Consider the following 15,291-nt stretch of genomic DNA (forward strand, 5'->3'; position numbering starts at 1 on the left):
TAAGAGTGAGAGATTCTTTACCTATATGCCATCTTTCATAGAAAATGCTGTAGAATCTATATCAAATCTGATACGACAATTCTAGCTCCCCATGAAGCTATTCAGAGATGGATATCATGATCGGCCCCACATTATCGATAAATAGGTAGCGGTTAAGAGCTGAGAGGTTGGTCCCTTAGCGCTCTGCATTGGCCCCCACTTTACTGTCGTCACCCACATGGTATGGCAGCTCCAGCTCCAGCTCCAGCTCCAACAACCCGTACCTGACCCATCGTCCATTTGACTTGACAATCTCAATAACAGACTGAGCTCACTCACTCTCGTTCCTCCCAACCTTCCCTTCTCCAATTCTGTCAGCCGTTTTGAGTCGTACAAATGGCTCCTCGTATAGAATTCAGTATCGAGCAAATTCGAAATAAGGCTCGCAAGGACCTACTGTATTTGCTTGAAGGTGTATGTTCCCACCGCCTTGCCCCGCGACTTTCAAGCTACCCCGTTCATATGTGTTGCGATCCCAACTTACACTCATCTTCTATCTAGGTTCGCGGAAAGAAGAATGTTATCCTCGATCAGAGCCTTGTCGGTCCAATCGGGACTGTAGTCAAGGTTGCAACTCTTCAAGAATATGGAGTGGATAAGTTCTTCATTTTGGAGAATGACAACGCAGATACAAGCCAGCGCAATGTCGTCTTCATCTCTCGGGGAGAGTGCGGTCGTCATGCCGAAACTATAGCAGGTTTGTGGATGTCTTCCTATTTTGAGAAACGTAACCTAACCCTGGGCCAGCCCAGATCAAACGCATCCAGCGCGAAAGCCAAACAGGGCACGACTTTCACATCTTTTGGGTCCCGCGCCGAACCCTCGTATCCGATAAGCTGCTTGAAGATGCCGGTGTATTGGGCGACGTCAATATTTCCGAACTCCCGCTTTCCTTCTTTCCTTTAGAGAAAGATGTACTATCCTTGGAGCTCGATGGCTCGTTTCGCGACCTGTACCTTTCGAAGGACGTTACACCAAACTTCCTCATGGCGAAAGCCCTCATGGAAGTACAACAAAACCACGGTCTCTTCCCGCGAGTGATAGGAAAGGGTGATAATGCAAAGCGTATCGCAGATCTGCTTTCACGTATGCGCCAAGAGCTTCTTGCCGGCGAAGGCACATCAGAAGCAAATAAGATTGGGTTGACGCCCAGTACCACAAACGAGAGCGTCATTATTATTGATCGCGAGGTTGACTTTGTTACACCGTTACTTACTCAACTTACATATGAAGGCCTCATAGATGAAGTCTTTGAAATCCACAACAACCAGACCAAGGTTGACACAACTGTCGTTGGCGCACCGGCGCAGGCGTCGGCTGCAACCTCGCAAAGCCGTAAGCGAACGATACAATTGGACTCAACTGATAAGCTATACGAACAGCTACGGGACGCCAATTTTGCAATTGTTGGCAGCTTACTCAACAAGGTGGCCAGGCGATTACAAAAAGTGCAAAGCGACTACGAAAGCAAACACAAGACCAAAACCATCGCAGAGCTCAAGGATTTTGTCAGCCAACTACCAGGGTACCAACAGGAACAACAGAGCGTCAAGACGCACACAGGTCTAGCAGAAGAGATTATGAAACACACCAGGACAGACGAATTCAAGGGACTTTTAGAAGTCCAGCAAAATCTTGCTGCGGGAGCCGACCCGTCAAGTCAGTTCGATGGAATTGAAGAACTGATATCACGAGATGCTCCGATAGCGCAGACGCTGAGATTACTGTGTATCTACTCCTGCATATCTGGAGGCATCAGACCTAAGGAATTCGACCAATTCAAACGTCTCATCCTCCAAGGTTACGGCTACCAACATCTGCTTACACTCAGCAATCTTGAAAAACTCCAGCTTTTCTTATCAAAATCATCACCCCTGGCCGGAATGATACCCATCCCAGGTACTAATGTTGGGGCCGTGACAACAGGCAGCAAGACGAATTATACATATCTTCGCAAACAACTCCGGCTCATAGTTGACGAAGTTCAAGAAGACGACCCCAACGACGTATCATATGTGTATAGCGGTTATGCTCCTCTCTCCATCCGCCTGGTTCAATGTATCCTGCAGAAGCAATATCTCCTCTCTGTGACGAAAGGGAATAGCGCGAGCGCGGCGGGAGCACCCCCAGGCGTGGGTACGCAAGGCTGGCAAGGATTCGACGAAGCAGTCAAACATGTTCGTGGTCAGACATTCTATGAACACCAAAAGGGCGAAGACAAGGCCGTCAAAGCGCGAGCTTTGCTCTCCGGCAGCGGTAATAAGCAGACTGTTTTTGTTGTCTTTGTCGGCGGTATAACTTTCACAGAGATCGCCGCACTAAGATTCATTGCCAAGCAAGAAGAAGGTAAGCATATTCACTGCCCTGGTTTTTCTATAGTCACATAGAATCTAACGTTGACTCTAGGGCGACGAAATATCGTCATTTGTACGACGTCGATCATCAACGGAAACAAAATGATGGAAGCGGCGATCGAGAAAGAATCGTTTACGAAGGAGAGCGCGCCTGTTGCAACGACCTGAAAGTAGCATTTCATAATATCTACCTACCTAGAATATTGTCAGCTGGCTGGCTGCTGTTTCGGCGTGTTTTATGTTGGCGCATCAAGATTAATGAAGAAGAGACAGGATATGTCGCTACGTAGAGCCCAGAGTCGGAAGAATAATGGCTGCTTTCGAAATTGATTCGATCTATGGCAGACAACACAATGCTTATTGTTAAAGGCGAGGTCGTTATAATGAGCATTAGACCCACACGTATGAGGCTTCTGATTTGGCAACAGCGTCGCACGTGATTGACTTGACTTGAAGGTTACTTTCCATATTCTGAGGGGCTGAATGGCTGACGATGAATAACAAGTTCCTCTTAGACAAAAGAGCCAGCAGTTGACGAGTAACTCATCAATTAAGTACCATTTTTTCTAAATCAACAATGGACTAGACTTTGTCAGCCGAATCGATATCGAAAAAGGCATGGTGCCGTAACGAGCCTATAAGCTACAAATCCTCTCACTTGTCATTGACTCTTTGACATCGAACGACCACGGTTCATCGCAAAGCAATCGCGGTAGGTCACTTTTATGAAGCCTGTTGCAATCCTATGCACAACTCAACTAATCACTTCAATAGCTTGTTCATTTTGTTTCTCAATTTCCAGATAATGCGATTCACCTCATTCATTTCACTCACATTTCACGTCTCTTAATACGATTCGTCCCACCAAACAAACCTTGCCTCAACTACAGACCAATACCTGAAGAAGCCCCCAGCCAACGCCGCTATGGGAACAGACTTTGGACAGAGCTTCCGTAAAGGAATAGGTATTCGGAAGACAGACGTTGACGAGGGAACCGTCATTGACTCGGTACACCCGACAAATACTTTAGCTATGTCGGGTGTCCCAGGCCGGATATCACCTCCTATAACCCCCGACGTCGTTTCGGTTCCTCAGTCACGGCAGACATCTATGGAAATAGCCTCTGAGATTGCCCCAGAAATTGTGGTGTGGACTGAGGACATGGATATCGACAATACTAGTCCTGTTGAGTCTGACGATGAACTGTCGAGTCTCAAAAGCGATTTCGAGTAAGTAGTATATTGCACCAGTTCTGTGCACTCACCCAACTGGCCTTGTTTCTCGACTCCCGCATGTTTCTGACTCTAGTTAGGGAAGAACCACATCAGGTCGATGCTGACCCGACCTCGATGCAAACATCCGCTGATGGCGATCCTGTCGACTCCTTCCCCTCTTCATTATCGAATCTCACAGAGCTATCAGACCTCTCATCGATACCGTCTACGGCGTCGAGTAAGGCTACTACCCCTACGCCAGTCGAGGCTGAAGGTCTGCAAGACCAAGAGCAACCAATCGACGAGCAGCCGAGTTCTCACCAACAATCGCCGTCTCATGAGGCTGAACGCTACAATTTCAACATCAAACCAAAGGCCTCAATTCCGACCGATATCTCGCCTTACAGATATGCATCAGAATGCATCTCGGCTGCCGAGTCGAGTCGACTTAACCCTTACGCCCTACATCCAGAGGAATATCTCCTCCTTCGCCATCATATATCTTATACACAGGTCACAACATACCTCAACGTCAGAAATGGTATCTTACGCCTATGGTTTAAGCGTCCCTGGATTGGCGTAACGCGATTAGAAGCAGTTGGATGTGCAAATGCCCGCTGGTTTGACGCAGCCAGTGTTTGCTATGATTGGCTTGTTCGTCGGGGCTATATAAATTACGGGTGCGTGCAGGTACCAGAAACCGAAACAGAAGACAGCATTGCTCCGGTTAGAAGACAGAAGACAATTGTTGTCATCGGTGCTGGAATCTCTGGACTTGGGTGTGCTAGACAGCTGGAGGGCTTATTCAAACAGTTCGCCGATCGGTTTCGCGAGCGAGGTGAGCCGCCGCCTCGTGTCGTTGTGCTTGAAGGGCGAGGCCGCGTTGGAGGAAGAGTATACTCTCGCGAATTTCAAACCAAACCCAAAGAGCCTACGCCAACCTTTAAAGGCAAGCGGTATACTGCAGAGATGGGCGGTATGATTATTACTGGATTCGATCGGGGAAATCCCATCAACATCCTTCTTCGAGGCCAGCTCAGCCTACCATACCATGCACTGACGGCGGACACTACTATATATGACAGTAACGGAAGGGCAGTCGACCCAGTACGGGATCAACTGGTTGAGAAGCTGTACAACGATTGCCTAGATCGAGTCAGCGAGTACAAACATAAGAACCAGCCAACAAAGCTTATCGAGGGCAGACGGGACCTTATAGAAGAGGGACGAGATAGTCCTGGCGACGGTAGTAAGACTATGTTCCAGGAGGAGGAAGCTGCCGCAGCACAACCAGATGCAGCACCAGTAGCTCAACAAAATGTCCCAGAAAAGGTTAACTTGATACCGGTGTCTTCAGACAAGCTCACTGGTCGTGTACATATGGAGCCTGGAACCCCTGCCACCGTCAAAGCATCCGACAAGGCAAAGCTTATGGGATGGACAATTCGAGATTCAGCTGAGGGTGAGAACATCGACTTGGTACCGGCAATAAACGAAGAGGGCGCGACCTTGGGTTCTGTTCTTGACTCCGCCATTTCTCAGTACAAACAAATTGTTGGTCTAAATGCTCAAGATCACCGACTGATAAACTGGCATGTCGCCAACTTGGAGTACAGTAATGCAACAAGCCTACATAACCTGAGTCTTCCATTATGGGACATTGATGCGGGTAATGAATGGGAGGGAAGCCACACCATGGTCGTTGGTGGCTACCAGAGTGTTGCTCGTGGATTAGCTCAATGTCCAAGTCCTCTTGATCTAAAGACCAGGTTCCCTGTCAAGAGCATATCCTATCACACTGGCGAGGGTATGGCTTCAGCCGCGATTGAATGTGAGGATGGCTCAGTAGTGGATGCTGATGCTGTTGTCTGCACTGTTCCTCTTGGCGTCTTGAAGCAGAGCAACATCGTCTTCAACCCGCCTCTCCCGTCATGGAAGACTGATGTCGTTGAGCGCTTAGGGTTTGGTATATTGAACAAGGTTGTTCTGGTATATGACAAAATTTTCTGGGAGCAAGACAGACACATATTTGGCGTATTGCGGGAGTCGTCAAACCGGCATAGTACGTCACAAAAAGATTATGCCACCAGCCGTGGTCGCTTTTTCCAGTGGTTCAATGTTTCCAACACGACAGGCTTGCCATGCCTTATTGCCCTCATGGCTGGCGAAGCAGGCTTCGAGACTGAGCACTCCAGTAATGATAGTCTTGTGGCTGAGGCAACAGAGGTGCTCCGTCGTGTCTTTGGCAAGGACGTTCCTTATCCAGTAGAGGCTATGGTCACTCGATGGGGCTCGGATCGTTTTGCTCGGGGAAGTTATTCGTCTGCTGCTCCAGGTATGCAGCCTGAGGATTACGACGTTATGGCACGGCCTGTTGGGAACCTTTTCTTCGCAGGTGAACATACTATCGGCACACATCCGGCTACAGTACACGGCGCCTACCTGTCTGGCTTAAGAGCAGCTTCAGAAGTGTTGGAGGCTCTGATAGGACCTGTTGAGGTTCCAACCCCTTTGATTCTACCCAGGGATTCTGTACTGCTACGCAAGCGTAAGGAGCCTGCCAGAGACCTAAAACCGGCACGGCTAGAGGTCTACGAACAGGAGATACAGGCTCACGTTCATGCGAAAATTGGAGAACGGCCCCCTCGTCCGGCTAAGGTGGCCAGTAACCCGTATATCCTTTACAGCAGGGATTTATTTGACGTCGCACGGAAGAAGTGTGAAGAGAACCGAAAACCCGGAAGAGGCGGTCGTGCTGTGCCCAACGAAGTTCGCATTATGACATCAACGATGTGGAAGGAGGCTACGCCTGAAGAGCGTAAGCCGTACGAGGATCAGGCAAATGAAATGAAACAAGGCTACGCTGAAGCTGTACAGGCCTGGAACCAAGCTACCAAAAAATGGGATCGAGAGTCTGCCGCTCTGAGAGCAGCTTATGAGCAAGAGAACCCATTCGATGCTTACAAGATGCAAATAGAAGATTTGCCTCGCGAGGCATCGTATAAGCAGCGTCGGACGAGGAACATCAGTTATGCGGAGGACGGCGAAAGCGATGCTGGGTTCTGATAACTATATTATAGGCGGCGTACATTTCTTTGGTTGGGTTTCTCATGGGCGCACGGGTTTATAGCATCGTTTTTTTTTTATGGCGCTCGCTCTTTCTTGAGGTCATACAACCTAGATATATGGGTGCTCGGCGTTATGCACAAAGAGGCGTTCATCGGGTCCGTCATTCGGTCAATTCACATAAATATAATGTTACTATAACGCTAAGCGTCACTCTTACAAGCTTCCTGGCATACTTATTCTCTTTTTTAGATTACCATACATATCGACTTTATGGGCTACTAAGGAATTTATTGAAGCTTTGATACAATGAGGGAGACCATGCGAGGATGGTGACCCGTTGGCATTTGTTACAAAGGGAAGCATTACACCCCGACTTGTACTCCCACTCCTTACATGTCGGCAGAGGCAGTAGCACCAGTGATAATCTCGACCAGCTCTCCGGTAATGACAGCCTGTCGGGTACGGTTGAAAAGAATCTGGTACTTGTTGATCATCTCACCAGCGTTCTTGGAGGCGTTCTGCGGGAATTATCAGTAATGGTCAACATGATTGGATTTTCAATTATACTCACATCCATAGCGTTTCGTCGGGCAGACTGCTCGCAGGCGTGACCCTCAGCAAGGGCCCAGTAGAGAGAGTTGGCAAGACCGTACTCGCGGAGGTTGCCAAGAACCTCGTCGTCAACCTCGAAAGCGGAGAAGTTGGCTAAAATTTGAGAATTAGACATCATCTCAACAACATCATATCTGGGACAACTCACGGGACTGCTGGATAGCCTCCTCAGAAAATGCCTCAATCATAGAAGCCTCGTAGGTCTGAGCATTGACGAAGCTGTTGTACAGGATCTTGACGTCGGTGTACTCAGTGGGGAGCTGGATGACCTGGTCGGCGATGGCCTGGGCGTCGGCAAAGGTGGGAACACCCTTTCCGATACCAGCGAAGGTGAGCTGGATAGCCTTGGCGTTGGTTCGGGAGAGCTGAGCCTTGGCCTTCTCGCCAATAAGGACGAGGTCGAAGGTCTCACCCTGGGCAGAGAGTCGGCGGACGTATCGGGACAGACCAGAGTGAATACCACCGCAAAGACCCTTGTCGGAAGAGCAGACAATGATGAGCTTCTTCTTGTCCTCGGTCTCGACAGCCTTGGTCTCGGCAGACTCGTAAACCTCGTTAGAGGTCTGTCCGTAGGTGCGGGAGTCGTTCATGGCGCGCTGAGCTCGGTTGAGCTTGGTGGAGGCGACAATCTTCATGGTGTTTGTGATCTTCTCGATGTTTCGGATAGACTTGAGACGGTCCTCGATCTCACGGAGAGTCGCATAGGTAGCAGCGGTGCTGGGGACGGCAGTGGCCCTGGAAGCGCGAAAAAGGACGTCATCAGCATTTTCCTTCTCTTTTTTTCGGTGGTTATGTTTTTTGATAATTATCGGCTGTTCCCCTCGGAGCACATAGTTGCATCTTGAAATATTATTTCGATCGGGTAACGGGCGTATGGTTTATTGTGGTTATGGCCGAGCGTCGGAGCTGAAGAGCTCATCTCATCCGGCGAACAAATTCTTGAAGTTCCCGACACCCGGAAGAGCCACTAAGATACTCCAAAGGGGAGGGATGTGAGGAGAAACTTACCGAGCGTTAGCTGCAACAGCAGCTCGGAGAGCTGGTCTGGCGGCTCGCGACAACATCTTGACTGAGGATTGGGGACGTAGAGAAAGAGCCTCTGCCAACGGTGGCCCAATTGATCGTGGTATACGGATCAATTGATAGAGATGGGGTCGTGTAAGGTCGGAATGAGGTGTATAGGTTGCTGCGGACTAAAGTGTTCAGGTTTGCTCTTCGCTATTTTCCCGGGTAAATTAGGTAGCCGACCGGAACTTCTAGGCGCTCGACATTCACCCACTGTAAGCTGCTCGTCTGCCAACTTTCTGCGGAGCACGTGATCTCAGCACTAGCTCCACTTTTTCTGCATGTATGACTAAGGCAAGCAAAAGGCTCTTTGGCCCAGTTTTCATCCTCTCGCAGCCATCACCCCTTCATCCAATCACACCTCAAACTTTCCTTTCTAGCCCCATCGCTGAGTCGCTGCAACTCTGCGTTACCAAGGCCTGAACCACTGAGAGTAAGCCCTGCAGTGCCCACCTCACTGCGCTGTGCCTGTCTGCCATTGCCTTGCCTGGGTCCTGCAGCTAGGCCTCTCTCGCCTCGCCTTCCCCCGTCGCCGGGTCCAGGTCATTAGGTTGTCTTGGCTTAAAGAAACAAGCACGCCGCTCTCTTGACTTATTCCTCCCAATCCCATTGTTGCTGATTTTCTTCTCCCAGCTTCTTGCGAAATATTCAAAATACACCCTCATCTCCTACACAAGGCGTTGAGGGGATCTTTTCCTCGCGTTTTCTCTTGCGATATCTCGTTTTTCTATCGCCTACAAAGACCTACTCTTCCTTCTCCTACGCTTTCACTTTTCAGATCCCAGTCCCTGACCTCATCGCACGTTGGTAGGCGGACAGCCGCAGAACGGATACTCGCTTTCAACCACACAACCATGAGCTCCTCCGACGACGATCGCCCTCTTGCGAAGGCTAATGGCCATCGACGTAAGTCGCGCTCTATTTCCCAATTCCTTGCTACATTGATGGTGTATTTTCGCGCTCATGGATGCCATGAGAAGGCATTCAAAACAAAGTTTCTCCCAATCAACTAGCTGCATCTGTCACCATGTCGCATACTTTGCTGTTCCTTATCTTTGATCTAACAAAACGTCTTATTATAGTCTCAGCGGCAAAGATTTCACGCGCCGAGGACAATGCCATGGCTCAGCCAGTTCCAAAGGAAGCCGCCAAAATGGCTGGCCTCTCAGTTCGCAACGGTCCCCTAGAAGACACGATGGACATCGATGAGCCAACTGCCAATGGTACAACGAAACGCAAATCACGCAATTCCATCACCAAGGTCAACTACAAGGACGATGAGTCAAGCGACGAAGGTGCTCCAATGGTCAGTATTTCATGATACGAGAAAAACCTTGTTGTGAGGCCAGCTTATGCTGACCATGATGTTACAGGCCAAACGCCAGAAGAAACAGACAAACAAGATTGCCGAATCCGATTCCGATGACGAGCCCATGGTGAAGGCACGAGGAAAGAAGCTTCCACCGTCTTACAAGGAGACCGCGCTTCCCGAGTCCTCAGACGACGACGACGACGAGCCTCTTGGTGTGAAGCTCGCGCAGAAGAAGGCCAACATTGAAAAGAAGGCCGAGAAGGAAGCTAAGGCGATTCGATCCAAGGAGCGAGCCAAAAAACCTACACCCAAGAAGGCTATCAAGGATGAATCTGACGACGACGACGTGCCCCTTGCGAAATCCACTGCGACCAAACGACAAACAAACGGAGCCGCTGCGAAGCGAAAGTCAAATGGCGTTAAGAAGGAAGAATCAGACTCTGATGCTCCTATTTCCAAGAAGGCTAGACCTGCTGCTGCCAAGAAGGGTGCGAAGGCGGAGTCCAAGAAGGCAAGTGAGAGTGATGGTGAAGAAGAATTCGAGTGGTGGAATGCGCCCAAGAAGGAAGACGATTCTATCAAGTGGTCCACTCTGGAGCACAATGGTGTTCTGTTCCCACCCGACTATGAGCCATTGCCTAAGAGCGTCAAGATGCTCTATGACGGACAGCCGGTTACTCTTGCACCCGAGGTTGAAGAGGTTACCACTTTCTGGGTTGCTATGATGACAACTGCATCGATCCATCATCTCGAGAACCCAGTTTTCCGAAAGAACTTTTTCGACGATTTCAAGGTATACTGCGACAAGTACGGTGTAACAGATGCTCAGGGTAAGAAAGTCGCTGTCAAGTCACTTGATAAGTGCAACTTTGACAAGATTAACGACTACTGGACCAAGAAGATAGAACAGAACAAGACCAAGAACATGACCAAGGAAGAGAAAGAGGCTGCCAAGGCCAAGAAGGACGCACTCGAGGCCCCTTTCACCCATTGTATATGGGACGGCAGAAAGGAGAAGGTCGGCAACTTCAGAGTTGAACCTCCAAGTCTATTCCGTGGTCGTGGTGAACATCCCAAGACTGGCAAAGTCAAACAACGTGTTCAACCGGAGCAGATTACCATCAACATTGGCAAGGGCGCCAAGGTTCCAGAGCCTCCCAAGGGTCACCAGTGGAAGGCTGTGCAGCACGATCAAAAAGCAACCTGGCTAGCCATGTGGCAAGAGAACATCAACCAGAACTACAAGTATGTCATGCTTGGAGCGGACAGTGCTATCAAAGGTCAAAGTGATTTCAAGAAGTTCGAGAAGGCTCGAGAGCTCAAGAAGTACATTGACAAGATCCGCAAGGACTACACCAAGGAGCTCAAGAGCGAGGTAATGGCTGATCGACAGCGAGCCACCGCCATGTATTTCATCGACAGATTGGCTCTCCGAGCTGGAAACGAGAAGGATACAGAAAACGAGGCCGATACAGTAGGCTGCTGCTCTCTCAAGTACGAGCATGTCACACTTGAACCTCCCAACAAGGTCACATTCGATTTCCTTGGAAAAGATAGTATTCCCTACAGAGAGACTGCTATTGTAGACGCCCAGGTTTTCAAGAATCTGAAGCTCTTCAAAAAGGCACCCAAGACATCAGGAGATGATCTTTTTGACCGTCTCACTGTAAGTTATTTAAACACCTCAAGCAGCTATCAACTAACACAATTGCAGACCTCTCAACTCAACAAGCATTTGACCAGCTACATGAAGGGACTAACTGCTAAGGTTTTCCGTACCTACAACGCCTCCTTCACAATGTCGACTCTGCTCAACAAGCTTGCTAGTGACCCTCGCTCTCGCGGTACGGCTGCCGAGAAGGTGAAGCTGTACAACGATTGCAACCGTGAAGTTGCTATTTTGTGTAACCACAAGCGAACCGTTGGCGCCTCTCACGAGCAACAAATGGCCAAGCTAGGTGACAGGGTAAGTTTGACGCGCATTAGTTTAATCCTACAGCGTACTAACTACCATTTAGATTAAAGGCCTCCGATACCAGCAATGGCGTACCAAGATGATGATACTTGACATTGACTCGAGCTACAAGAAGAAGAAGGGCGCCGCCTGGTTCGAGAAGGATGAGGAGCTGAACGATGAGTGGATCAAGGAGCACCAGCAGTTCTTGCTCGAGGAACAGCGCACAAAGATCCAGAAGAAGTTCGAGAAGGACAATGAAAAGCGCAAGGCTGACAAGGAGAAGCCCCTACCTGAGAAGGAGCTCAAGGAGCGACTCCAGGCTGTGAAGGAAATGGAAGCCAAGTTCAAGAAAGAGAACAAGACCAAGAAGGTTGAGGCTGAGGGTCGAGGCGCTACCGTTGACAAGTTTCTCAAGGCTGTGGACAAGTTTGATGAGCGCATCAAGACGCTTGAGCTCCAGGCCCAGGATCGTGATGGTAACAAGGAGGTAGCTCTCGGCACCTCCAAGATCGTGAGTTTTCTAAACACCCAGTCTACTGCGTTGCGGCATACTAACCATTGATAACAGAATTATATTGATCCTCGTCTCACTGTCGTCTTCTCCAAGAAGTTTGATGTCCCAATCGAAAAGTTCTTCTCCAAGACGCTTCGGGACAAGTTCCGATGGGCGATCAAGTCTGTTGAGGACGAAGATGATTGGACTTTCTAAATCATCGTGAGAAGGGCCGGCGTACAAAAAGAGAAAAGCGGGTGGCTTTCGGTTTCTTTGCTTTTACTTTACTAATTTGCTATTTTCTGGAACGTTTTGTAAGAATACTCAATCAGTGCTTTCAATATGAGCAAAGAGGAAGAGGGAGGCGTAACGTCGATGATGGGCTCATAAATAGAGGCGTAAGTTCGTCATGCATATGCGTGCTTACGAAGGAGGGTGAAACGAAACGGACAGGGCGACGGACTACTAGGCGCCGAGATGGGTTATCCGGAGCATCTGGGTACAGGAGATTTGGGCGGCAGAGGCTTTGTTCTTTAGATACATATATAGAAACACTACGCGTGTACCAAGGGGTTGAGCTCATGCTAAGGGTTGCTCAGTGCGCCTCTCAGCAGAAGAATACGTCAGCTCGGCTCTGGGGAAAATTCAATTACTATATATGCATTTTCATGTGTTAGTAGTGTAGGTGATGTGTAGGCAACAGTTGTGAATACAAATTGGTGAAGCAACAAGTTCATGGGATCACACAGTTACTGGTTAATTGTACAAAGGTATTATTCTATCTTTAGTTGACATCTATATAATTCGTGCATCCTCTTTGTTGCCCGAGTCCATTGCGCCGTCGCTAAAAGCAAACAAATCAAGAAATCAAAAATACACGCGAGTGTAAATGCTATACGCCAGTATTGTGCAGTAACGCCAACCAACCGTATCATGCAACTCAGGTATCACATCCAATCCTGGTAATGTCCCCGAGACTTTGTACGTCTATGTCTTGCCAATGTACAGAGGCTCAGCCCTTTGTAATATCTCGAATCATCATCATATACAGTGAGAGGTTCTTTCTTAGATGAACCTTCCGGCAAAAGCCATGATGCCAGCGAAGAAGGGGATAACAGCGATAAGGCTGTGGAAGGGTTGAGGGGAGCTCATGGCGCTGTTCTCAGCTGGAATGATCTTTCCTTCGGCGTTGAGGCGCCATCCTTCAGGGATAGCACCGCCAGAAGGACGAGAGCCAGTCCAAGGCCATCCGGTCTGTGTAGCCGTGGCGGGACTTCCATCCTCTCCGATACCTCCAATAGGGACGTTGTCGTTCTGCGTGGCAACAGTTCCCTGGGCAGTAGCAGTGACGGTCACGGCATCGCCGTTCTCGTTGCCATTGACAGAGCCGCCGATAGCTTCGATGGATTGCCATGAACCGGATGTGTCCTTGTACTTGTACTCGTCGCCGGTAGAGTAGTCTGTGATGATGACGCTCTTGACCTTCATCGTGAAGGGACCCTTGGAATAGTCCGTCGGTCCACGAGCCCATTTAACGGTTCCAGGTGGGTTCGTGTTGGGATCGCCACCAGCCCAAGATCCAAACTTGACTTGCATTGGGGTTTGAGGGTATTGGTTGTCGGGTGCATCTCCAGAGTTGAGGGTGCGGACGACGGTGCCGCCAACCATCCAGACAATGCGGTCCTTATTCCAATCAATAGTATACGTGGTCCATTCACCCTGTGTGTTGGTGACATCGTGGAACTCGCCACGGTTGTATGAAGTAGTCTGACCCTTTCCAAAGTAATTGGACTGGATCTCGTCGTTGTCGGAACCAAGCCACTCGATGTCGATCTCGTCAAGTACGTCGGACTGAAGAACGAGCGATGAGACGATACCAGCGCCGGGAGCAGCCTTCATTGTAATCTCGACACGGCCGAACATGATGTAGAAGAGGGAAGCGAGCTGAGGCGCATCGTTGGCGCGGGCAACAGTGAAGGAAACACCCTCGTCGTCGTACTTTGGAGAACCGGAGGCTGCGAAAGAGTTTACTGCGCCTTTGGAGAAGTCGATGTCGATGCTCATGCCCAGCGCATCGTCATTGGGACAAGTGTCTATGGAGAAGTTGTCAGTATGCGACGGGGTCGGTGTATAGCGTGGCATTGGACTTACTGCTATGTAGGGGATTGCATGAACTCCATGTTTGGGCTGAGACAGAGCTAAGGAGCAGCGCAGTAGCTGCGAATGAATATTTGGATGGCCATCTCATGATGAGCTATATGAGATGCGGTGTGATGTGTATGTACAGTGGGAATGGGAGTGGGAGTAGATAGATAGTCGTCGATATACGCAAGCAGTAGGTAGTGGTGTGATTTACTTATATCGGAGTATTTGTTATAGACTCGACTCGGTGTAAGGTAGCAGTAATACGAAAAGCGGTGACTCGAGTCTTAAAGTGGTTGCATGAGGTAATAATAAAAAAGAGGATTTGTACTGTAGGAGAGAGAAGCAGAATTAAACGGTGAGAAATGAATTAATACCCAAGACTCGTCACGTCACGTCACAACCACGCTCCGTCACCGTCTAAACGTTGGCCGGTTTTCCGGTTTTTCTCGTTAATTCTCTTGGGCTTGCCGCGTAATGAATTAATTGGTCCCCATTAAGTTTTTCCTCTTCCAAGTAACTTGGCGCCCAAGAATTAACTACTAAGGAAATTGAGGGGAGGTTGGGGATGCTTTTCTTGGTTACGAGTCCGTGTGGTTGGAGGTTGGTAACTACGGTAATTCGGGTGGCTGGAGGCTTGGTCTAGTCTAGTCAGGTACGGGTAATGGAAGACAATAAAAACTAGACAACTACAATCACGATTACAATTGAGTATTGATAACGAGACTATGGAAATTCTGCAAGCTGATTAAATCTAGCATAGATATTTCCCATTCACCGTAACAGTTGTTTCTCTCTAGTATCCATCGATAGCTGCACAATGCCTTGTTTTCACCGCTTCTATAGAGGGGTATGTTCTATCATGCCGAGTTTTATTGTCAGCCGATCTAACCGGCTACGGCCCGTGTGGGGCCGTTTATCTGCTTCGGAACCCCGATGCCGGCCGATTAGCTGCTGGTTACCCTATACATTGACGAGATTAAATAACGAAGGTTCTGTAACTTGAAGTTTTACTCAACCCATGAATCCCAAA

General features: G+C 49.0%; 5 protein-coding genes across 5 annotated transcripts; 3 read left to right on the plus strand and 2 right to left on the minus strand.

The window, feature by feature from the left end:
* Positions 1-375: 375 nt before the first annotated feature.
* Positions 376-2,561, plus strand: FSST1_002196 (Sec1 family protein; the record flags this gene model as incomplete). The annotated part of the gene is made up of 4 exons (XM_083228159.1): positions 376-453; positions 541-736; positions 787-2,385; positions 2,446-2,561. 4 exons carry the CDS (start codon positions 376-378, stop codon positions 2,559-2,561), a joined length of 1,989 nt encoding a protein of 662 aa, XP_083092378.1.
* A 757-nt stretch (positions 2,562-3,318) lies between these two features.
* FSST1_002197 (uncharacterized protein) lies at positions 3,319-6,674 on the plus strand (the record flags this gene model as incomplete). Its single annotated transcript, XM_083228160.1, has 2 exons — positions 3,319-3,623; positions 3,707-6,674. 2 exons carry the CDS (start codon positions 3,319-3,321, stop codon positions 6,672-6,674), a joined length of 3,273 nt encoding a protein of 1,090 aa, XP_083092379.1.
* Positions 6,675-7,066: 392 nt separating this feature from the next.
* Positions 7,067-8,353, minus strand: FSST1_002198 (F1F0 ATP synthase subunit gamma; the record flags this gene model as incomplete). Its single annotated transcript, XM_083228162.1, has 4 exons — positions 7,067-7,195; positions 7,249-7,382; positions 7,438-8,024; positions 8,298-8,353. The coding sequence occupies 4 exons, from the start codon at positions 8,351-8,353 to the stop codon at positions 7,067-7,069; spliced, it is 906 nt and encodes a 301-aa protein (XP_083092380.1).
* An 855-nt stretch (positions 8,354-9,208) lies between these two features.
* Positions 9,209-12,332, plus strand: FSST1_002199 (DNA topoisomerase 1; the record flags this gene model as incomplete). Its single annotated transcript, XM_083228163.1, has 6 exons — positions 9,209-9,260; positions 9,437-9,660; positions 9,728-11,332; positions 11,381-11,632; positions 11,685-12,134; positions 12,192-12,332. 6 exons carry the CDS (start codon positions 9,209-9,211, stop codon positions 12,330-12,332), a joined length of 2,724 nt encoding a protein of 907 aa, XP_083092381.1.
* Positions 12,333-13,181: 849 nt separating this feature from the next.
* Positions 13,182-14,364, minus strand: FSST1_002200 (concanavalin A-like lectin/glucanase domain-containing protein; the record flags this gene model as incomplete). Its single annotated transcript, XM_083228164.1, has 2 exons — positions 13,182-14,209; positions 14,268-14,364. 2 exons carry the CDS (start codon positions 14,362-14,364, stop codon positions 13,182-13,184), a joined length of 1,125 nt encoding a protein of 374 aa, XP_083092382.1.
* Positions 14,365-15,291: the final 927 nt, after the last annotated feature.

This window comes from Fusarium sambucinum, chromosome IV (assembly GCF_050947815.1).
Source record: "Fusarium sambucinum isolate potato_lamoka chromosome IV, whole genome shotgun sequence".
NCBI classification, from domain to species: domain Eukaryota; kingdom Fungi; phylum Ascomycota; class Sordariomycetes; order Hypocreales; family Nectriaceae; genus Fusarium; species Fusarium sambucinum.